The 10,000-nt window shown below is 39.6% G+C and overlaps 1 protein-coding gene across 1 annotated transcript in view; it reads right to left on the bottom strand.

Annotated features, from left to right (window-relative positions):
* The window catches only part of LOC122257637 (sodium/bile acid cotransporter 5), a 12,025-nt gene that overhangs the window by 422 nt on the left and 1,603 nt on the right, over window positions 1-10,000 (bottom strand). Inside the window, exons 3-9 of the mRNA XM_086540367.1 lie at window positions 8,361-8,621; window positions 7,747-7,935; window positions 6,423-6,599; window positions 5,193-5,415; window positions 2,357-2,574; window positions 442-591; window positions 1-249 (exon numbers count right to left, since the gene is read on the bottom strand). The exon at window positions 1-249 is cut by the window's left edge and continues 422 nt beyond it. Coding sequence (XP_086396493.1) covers window positions 1-249; window positions 442-591; window positions 2,357-2,574; window positions 5,193-5,415; window positions 6,423-6,599; window positions 7,747-7,935; window positions 8,361-8,621 — 1,467 coding nt within the window. The remainder of the gene's footprint in view (window positions 250-441; window positions 592-2,356; window positions 2,575-5,192; window positions 5,416-6,422; window positions 6,600-7,746; window positions 7,936-8,360; window positions 8,622-10,000) is intronic.

Below are 10,000 nucleotides of genomic sequence, written 5' to 3'. Positions count from 1 at the left end.
GATGTCTCTACTGAGCGGCGTCTGCGAGTTCGCCGGAGTCATCTTGAGGTTGGACGAAGACGCAGACGCGGCGGCGCCTTCGGGGTTCTCACACGGCCCGTCAATGCCCTCGAGCTTGGACCTGTGACGCCGATCGTACAAGCGCTTGCACAGGAGGGCTAAGAGGAGCGGGATTGGGGTGAGGGTGGCCACGGCGACTGGCACCACGACTGTGATGTCACCCAAAGGAGAGAATTTCTGAAGGGCGAACTGTGGGAAAATAGGCACAATAAACATTCTAGTTTCGATCTTCGATCCATGGCTCTCCGTCTAAAGTCCTTCATTCACACACAAAAAAAGCGAAACCTGACTTAATACACCAAACAAACCCATATTTTGACCTGCTTATGGAAATTCAACCTAACCAACAACCCCTTCGTCGAAAGGCCATGCGTCACTCACCTTGATGACTCCTATTGCAAGGCCGGTGTTCTGAATGCCCGTCTCGATGCTGATGGCCACCACCTCCTCAGGTTGCCGCTTGCACAAGGTACCCATCACTGCCCCGAACACGAACCCGAGCCACGGAAGAGCCATGCCCACCACGGCCACCTGGTGGGGAGGGGGAGGGGAGAGGGGGCATACTATAAACACACTGGTGATTGCTCAATTAAATCTAGATTAGTGCTGAGGCAATATAATAATTGATAATGATGATGATGGTGAAGGCAATTATTATTATAATAACAATGATAATATTAATAATGGTATTAATAATAATAATAATACGTGCATAACAGCAACGATAAAATTGATAAAAGAGCAAGAAAATCAACTGAAATGATTATCATGTTAATAATGACAATGATATTAATGATACTATTAACACTAATAATAGTAATAGCAAGATCAATTGCAATAATAAATAATACTAAAAAATAATAATCATCATCATCATGATTATTGAATACTTGGAAATACTAGCAATAATAATAATAATAATAATAATAACAATAATAATAGTAATAATAACATTGATTTAAATAATGATAACGGTGAATATAACAATGCAGCAACACTTATTGCAACAATGAAATACTAATCATAACAAAAAAATAACAATAATGATGACACCACTATCACCACCACCATCAACAACAAAATTAATAGCAATACTAATAATTACAACAACAATATCAAAAATGGTAATAATAATGATGATAACAACAACAACAACAATAATAATAATAACAATAACAACAATAATAAAAATTAATAACAATGATAAAAAATAACAATATAAATAGTGATAACAGTCACAATAATCTTAACAATAATAACAACAATAATAATCATGATAACAATGACAAAAGCAAAAAGAACAATAAACAAAAGTACTTTGTAAAAGGAAACATAAGTAGGAATATGCTGTATGGCTAACTGGTCATAATGGGAAGACTATCATGTGAAAATTAAAAAATAAAAGATAAATAATTCTTAACGAAGTATATGCACATACATTCATACATATAAGCATAGTCACAAACGCACGGACGCACATATACATACACACACACAAACAGACACACACACACACACAAACAGACACACAGACACACACACACTTACACTTACACACACACACACTTACACACACACACACAAACACACAAGCACACACATACACACATAAATCTCCATGTACACACCTAGTTTGAGTTTGTTACAAAGAGTTACACAATGAAGATCCATTTTTGAAAAGGCGTCAAAACAGAAATTGCAGCTTCATTACTTGCAATAAACCACGTAACGTATGGGATGAGAACGGAAGTTGGATATTTATAATAACGATGAGGTTAAAATAAGACAAGGAAAATAAGTAATAATAATAATAATAATAATAATAATAATAATAATAATAACAATAATAATAATAGTAATAGAAACAATAATAATTCTAAGAATAATGATGGTAATGATACTAATGATAATAGTAATAAAAACAATAATAATTGTAAAATAATAATAATGATATTAACATGATAATAATAACACGAATGATGATAGTAATAATAATGATGTTGATAATGATAATAATGATAAGAATAAGAATAAGAATAAGAAGAATAGCAGTAATAATAGTGATCATGAAAATTATAACAAAAGTAATAATAATAACAATAACATTAATAATACTATTCATACAATACTACTACCAATAAAATCAATAATAATAATAATAACAATAACAATAACAATATCTATAATAAAATATCTATAATAAAATAAAATATCTATAATAAAATAAACAGAAAAGAAAACAATACAAACACCACAACACGTGAGAAACGCGAGAATCCAGCGAGTTATTAATTACCTTCCACGTGAAGTAATAGAAAATATAAAAGTTGACGTAGACGCCGAAGGTGCTGGCGAAGACGATGAAGACGATGGCCACGGGCGTCAGGAGTTTCTTGAGCACCTCGGCCACCCTCGGCAGGAGCCTCTTGAGGAGGACCCCGACGGCGCACGGCAGAACCAGGCTCACCACCATCGTCGCCATCTTCGAGTAAGGGATGTAGCCGAAGTCGCCGTCTGGAGGGGGAGGGAGGAGGGGGAGGGGGGAGGGGTTAGATAATGCGGTTGGTTGATGGGGGGGAGGGGTCAGATAATGCGGTTGGTTGATGAGGGGAGGGGGAGGGAGGGGGGGTCAGATAATGCGGTTGGTTGATGGGGGAGGGGGAGGGGGAGGAGGAGGGGGTAAGGGGGAAGAGGAGGAGGAGGAGGTGTCAGATATGCGGTTGGTTGGTTGAGGGGGGAGGAGGAGGAGTCACACATGCAGTTGGTTGATGGGGGGAGGGGAGGGGGAGGGGGAGAGGGAGGGAGTAGGGGTGGGGGGATAGGTAAGGGGTATGGGTAAGGGTTGGGGGTTAGGGGCAGGGGTATGGGGTAAAGGGTAAGAGGTAGGGGGTGGGGGGATAGGTAAGAGTTGGGGGTTAGGGATAAGAGTAGAGGGTTAGGGATATGGGTAAGGGGTAAAGGGTAAGGGGTAGGGGGATAGGTAAAGGGTATGGGTAAGGGTTGGGGGTTAGGGGTAGGGGTAGGGGTAAGGGGTAGGGGAATAGGTAAAGGGTATGGGAAAGGGTTAGGGGTTAGGGTTAGGGATAGGGGTAGGGGTAAGGGGTAAAGGGTAGGGGGTGGGGGATAGGTAAGAGTTGGGGGTTAGGGGTAAGAATAGAGGGTTAGGGATAGGGGTAAGGGGTAAAGGGTAAGGGGTAGGGGGATAGGTAAAGGGTATGGGTAAGGGTTGGGGGTTAGGGATAAGAGTAGGGGGTTGGGGTTAAGGGGCAAGAATAGGGGGTAAGGGGTAAGGGGAAAGGGGTAAGGGGTCGAAATTTATCAGAGGAGTTTGGTTAAGATTTAATGCTCTCCATTTTCTGGTGAGGATTTCCGGGGAGTGTGTGACATTATGTTTTTTTTGTTTTTTTTATCTTTGCTCAAAGTGTGAAGGTTCAATCAAAGAGGCCACTTCATCAAGAACAAGGAAAATTGTAGCAATCAGGCAGTCAATACACTGACAAGTACATACACATACACTCACACACATACATACATATCATATCTATCTAACTACCAAGCTATCTATCTATATATGCATATATATATCTATATCTATATATATATATACATATATATACACATATATATATACATACATATAAATATATACATATACATATATACATACATATAAATATACATGCATATATATATATATATATATATATATATATATATATATATATATATATAGATAGATAGATAGATAGATAGATAGATAGATAGATAGATAAACATATATGTATATATATATACATATTTATTTATACACACACAATATATATATATATATATATATATATATATATATATATATATATATATATATATATATATAAATGTATACACACACACACACACACTATATATATATATATATATATATATATATATATATATATATATATATATATATATATATATATATATATAAATGTACACACACACACACACACACACACACACGTGTATTCAATCCTGTTATCACTCCATACTGATCAATATTACGCTAACCTGTGCAACGTAATCTTTGCCCACCCTTTTCCGCTAACTGACAGCGACCACGGCACCTCGCATTGCTCATCAGTAATGAGTCACTCCGCATTCTATTCTGGATCGATATCAGTTCGTTGACATAAGGTTGTCATTCTTTTAGGGCCATACACTTTGACTCATTTGTTGATTTACGAACCCATTCAGTTATCTTGCACGAATTATGGTTATTTTGGCTAGGTCAGAATTGTAATCTAGTTTAGGGTCACATTGCCAAACTAAATTTCAACAAAGTTCTAATGCGCCCACTTCTATCAGTGAAAAGACCTCGTAAAATATTATCATTTTCCTCAAATGCCTGTAACAGATTGTGAGAACATGACGTCATCAAGGACCAAATAAGGAGTATGAACAGCACAAGTGTACCTTACATACACATGCGCTATTCTGGGAATTCCAATTACCTCTGACTATTACAACCGCGCCAATTCAAACAGGTTGGCGCGCGAGGGAATGTGTTGTTGAATGTTTCACTCTTTCTCTACCGTTGTTTACGAAACAGATTTATCCTTCACTAAGAAAGACTTCGCAATGACTGCTATTTCCTTGACATATTTATATTTTCTCATCGCTAGTTTCCGCATAGGCGACGGAAACGGAGAACAATATACATTTAGAGGTATTGTATCCAAAATTGTTTTGGTTTTTCTTTTTGTTTAGATGAATCTTAGATCTATTATAAAATTTAATAATACATAACAGACTTCCTTAAACTATTCCGATAAAAAAATCTTCTAACAACCAAAGGTGAAACTAAAGAACTATAAAACAAGACTTCTAGAAATGATTCGGAAGCACACCCACCCACACCCACACCCACACACAAACACACTCTTTCTCTCTCTCTCTCTCTCTCTCTCTCTCTCTCTCCCTATCTCTCTCTCTCTCCCTATCTCTCTCTCTCTCTCTCTCTCTCTCTCTCTCTCTCTCTCTCTCTCTCTCTCTCTCTCTCTCTCTCTCTCTCTCTCTCTCTCTCTCTCTCTCTCTCTCTCTCTCTTTCTCTCTCTCTTTCTCTTTCTCTCTCTTCTGAAGATACCAACCTTGGAAAATGGTGCTGGCGAGCATGTACACCCACATGGGAAGGGCGCCGAACGCAACGACGGTGGACACAAAGGTCATGGTAACGGAGAGGTCGAGAGAACCGCCCAGCATGTAAGTCCAGATGTTAGATCCTCCCCCACCAGGAGAGCAGCCGATGATGAACAGTCCGAGCCACAGAGCAGGGGAATCGTTGAACAGGAAGTACCCCAGTGTGTAGGACGTCTGGCAAAAGAGTGGATGAAGAGAAGTAGAAAGGTGTTGAAGAGATCCCTCGTGCAAATAATTAACACGTTCGCAAAAAGAAAGCAGCAATGATTTAATCAGTTTGTCGGGCATGCCGTTGATTAACCTAATATGGGTTTAAGATAGACCTACTCATCAGGAATTTTTAAAAATACGAAATCTGTCATTTTCTACTTAAGCCTAACCCTAAATGTATTGGGGATGATTTAGATTTTAAAATAAAACAATATATTTATGTAACCATGCGTGTGCCCAAACAAAGAGCAGAGATTAGACTATCATTCATTGTGTTTTCTAGGTATTAATCGAATAGGCCTTTGAAGTGATATTTTATTCATAAGCGGCTCGTGTTAAAATAAAATGGAGAGACTCCAAGCCTCTCACATTTCTGATATCCAGCGCTATCTTACTTGCGTATATATTCCTCGTTCTTGCTTTAACTACTCTGCTAAACGGAAAAGCCGGGTTCATATCTGCCTCTGAGTTTGGATTCACAGGGATATCAACCTATCCATTTAATACCAGCTAGGAATATTGATGCTTTGTAAATACTTTACTTAATATTCCAAAACATGATCAAAGAAAGGATTGCCAACTGAAACCGTAAACACGTAATGTAAATACATAACACTTACTACAGCTTTTTGTTTACCTTTGGCAACAATTGATAAGAGCCTTGAATCAACTAAACAACTAAACTAACGTGAATCATATCTTGGATATAATGGAATTTTACTTTTTGACAATGATGAAAAACAGAGCGACTTCTTAATTGTGATAGATTTGTTCGCTTTTGGTAGTGAAGACTTTCTTACTCATACATACATCGTTTCAAATGTATAAACTTCGTGCCTATTGTGTCATTCGATATTTGTTTGAATGAATGAATGATCCTTGTTTAGGCCAATGTAGTAAATTAAATAAATAAATAAATAAATAAACATTACTTCCTAATGTTAAAATCAGCCAGTGGCCAACGCACTTACTAGTGGCATGAAGAAATACTGCGAGGCTAGGCCTATAACCGGCGCCACGGGTCTCTTTAGCGTCCTTTTAATGATTTCGAGGTCAATGGCACACCCCATGTTGACATAGGCGATGCCCACCAGGATGATCATAGCTGCTGTGAAGATCTGGTCGTGAAGCTTGTCTGCTCGCTGGACCTGGATAGAAAAAAAATTAATCATTCTGTCTCTGTCTGTCTGTCTCTCTCTCTCTCTCTCTCTCTATTTCTCTCTCTCTCTCTCTCTCTCTACTTCTCTCTCTCTCTCTCTCTCTCTCTCTCTCTCTCTCTCTCTCTCTCTCTCTCTCTCTCTCTCTCTCTCTCTCTACTTTCTCTCTCTCTCTCTCTCTCTCTCTCTCTCTCTCTCTCTCTCTCTCTCTCTCTCTCTCTCTCTCTCTCTCTCTCTCTCTCTCTCTCTCTACTTCTCTCTCTCTCTCTACTTCTCTCTCTCTCTCTCTACTTCTCTCTCTCTCCTTCTCTCTCTCTACTTCTCTCTCCCCCTCTCTCTACTTCTCTCTCCCCCTCTCTCTACTTCTCTCTCCCCCTCTCTCTACTTCTCTCTCCCCCTCTCTCTACTTCTTTCTCCCCCTTTCTCTCTCCCTCTTTCTCTCTACTTCTCTCTCTCTCTCTCTCTCCCTCTTTCTCTCTACTTCTCTCTCTCTCCCTCTTTCTCTCTACTTCTCTCTCTCTCCCTCTTTCTCTCTACTTCTCTCTCTCTCTCCCTCTTTCTCTCTACTTCTCTCTCTCCCTCTTTCTCTCTACTTCTCTCCCCCCCCCCCCTTCTCTCTACCTCTCTCCCCCTCCCTCTCTCTCTACCTCTCTCCCCCTCTCTCTCTCTCTACTTCTCTCCCTCTCTCTCTCTCTCTCTCCTTCTCTCCCTCTCTCTCTCTACTTCTCGTCCTCTCTCTCACTACTTCTCTCTACTCTCTCTCTCTCTCTACTTCTCTCCCCTCTTTCTCTCTACTTCTCTCCCCTCTATCTCTCCCACCCTCTCTTCCCCATCCTCTCTTTTTCTCTCACCCTCTCTCTCTCTTCCACCCTCCCTCCCTCACTCCCTCCCTCCCTCCCTCCCTCTCTCTCTCTCTCTTTATATATATATATATATTATATATATATATATATATATATATATATATATATATATATATATATATATATATATATATCCTTCTCTCTCTCTCTCTCCTTCTCCCTCACTCCTACCCTCCCTCTCCATCTCTACCCCACCTTCTCCTTCCTCCTCTTCCTCTTCCTCTACCATGTCAGTCCCTCCCCCTTCCTCTTCCTTCCATGTCACCTCCACCTACCATAATGTTCGTCTGATTGCTCATTGCCTGCAGCTCTCCATCGGGGGCCACCAACAAGAACTGAAGCTTCGAAAATCCCAGGAAAGTGCCGGTCAAGTTGAACGTTTCCGTCAGATTTCCTTCCATTTGTCTCACGGGGAAACTCTTCGGCCAGATTTTCACGTGTCCGAAACTGTCTGCGCTGTTTTCCTTTGGGAAGTCGCGGGAAGGGACGTTATAAATAAAGACAGCCTTTGTTTACATTGTGATTACGGTTATTCGTGAGAGTATTTATGAATGGGCGGATCGTTCAAGATGGGGGAGGGACTTTTTTTTTACGTATGGTGTTATTAATATCAAAACAATCATTGGGGGATTAAAGATATGATGACTGGTAATTTTCAAAGAGATCATTTGTGTAATAATTCATAAGAGTGAATTTAAGCCAACTACAGGAAAGAAAAAACTAAAGAGGTAATTGTTTCATCTGGGGAGCTAAAGATCAAATGACTGGTAATTTTCGAGGAGAACATTTATGTAATCATGCATAAAAGTGATTTTAAGTAAACCATAGGAAAAAAAATAATTATAGAAGTAATAAAATAAAATCAGTATTAGTTGACTGTATGTCCTACCTGTATAATCACATCCCCGGACGCCCCCTCGGGCAGGACGTCCAACTGGAAGCTCACTGCCAACGTCTCCTTCTCCGTGACATCGAGGACCTCTGTGGGCGTGTTATTGACATACAGTTGCACGCCCATGAAGGAAGGGGCGTCGGCGCTCGCTCCGCCCACAGCTATGAGGACCAAGAGCAGTGTTATCTTCACGCCCATCTTCTTCACCATCTGAGAGTGGCAGCTGGTCGGCCCGCCACCTGACACAACGGCAGCCATCTGTGGTTAAGAATTCAATGAGTGTTGATGCTAAAAGGAAGAAACGAAAAGATAAACACGACAAAGAACATATTGCTATTGCTCCGTGTGCAAGTGAATGTAATCATCTTATTTATCAGAATCAATTTCTAGAATGCATATTTCATGAGATTCATCACATTTCTGGTCACTCGCCCCGATATGCTTCCGAAAGACAAAATATTAATGTCTGGATGCCATCACGATATTCAACGGATCATTGGTCTGTGATATTTATCTCTATTTATCTATTTATAACAAAACATCTGACCCGGGATTTTGACAGGAAGAATCCTTAGCATAAAAGTGACTCACTTCTTGTGTCTCGGAAAGAACCATAGAATTCTTCTCTGTTTCGGGAAACGTGTGTGACTAAACTTCAGATATCAAAGTTAATGTACAAAATATTCCAGAACACACTTGGATGACAAAATTTATCCAACTCATCGATAATAATATCATCAAAATGTATAAGTATAATTATGTACAAGCATAACACTTACACACGCACAGAGAGAGAGAGAGAGAGAGAGAGAGAGAGAGAGAGAGAGAGAGAGGAGAAGAGAAGAGAAGAGAAGAGAAGAGAAGAGAAGAGAAGAGAAGAGAAGAGAAGAGAAGAGAAGAGAGAAGAGAAGAGAAGAGAAGAGAAGAGAAGAGAAGAGAAGAGAAGAAGAGAAGAGAGAAAGAAGGAGAGAGAGAGAGAGGAGAGAGAGAGAGAGAGAGAGAGAGAGAGAAGGAGAGGAAAGAGAGAGAAGAGAGAGAGAAAGAGAGAAAGAGAAGAGAAGAGAGGAGAGAAGATAAGAGAAGAGAGGAGAGAGAGAGAGAAGGCTAGCAGGAAGAACCCAAAACGTGCTCCTAAATGAAAACATAACGTAATTTCGCAGCCTTCCCTGAACACCTGCCACACCTCGAAGCATCCATGAATATGAATATAATTACTCACGCATAAAAGCACACACACACATACACACACACAACGACCCATATCACAAACCATGCATTTACAGGATGTTCAAATCAAGCAGTGTATCGATCTTTTGCGAGTAAACATTAATAGTAAATAAACATTAATCGCACACGATTTTTCATAAGAGAACAACACCTGTTCGGGAAAAAGGATCAGTTCAATCACAATCAATCATCCGTTCAAAGTAGAACTTCTTTATAAAGAAACGAGGAAGTTAAACCGCCATTTTCAAACAAACAAACAAGCAAACAATCAACTAAGGCTTTCCCGAGAAAATGGAACGTTGTTATTATGATAACCAAAGAAATAAACACCATTCAGTAGAAAGAGAAGCGAAAATAGCTCTTAAATTGCACATATATATCAATGAAGTTCCCAAGATTTAGTCAATATG

This window comes from Penaeus japonicus, unplaced genomic scaffold (assembly GCF_977035675.1).
Source record: "Penaeus japonicus unplaced genomic scaffold, GWHDUDI00000001_assembly GWHDUDI00000010, whole genome shotgun sequence".
Classification (NCBI taxonomy): Eukaryota; Metazoa; Arthropoda; class Malacostraca; order Decapoda; family Penaeidae; genus Penaeus; species Penaeus japonicus.
This window is presented reverse-complemented; position numbering and strand designations above follow the sequence as displayed.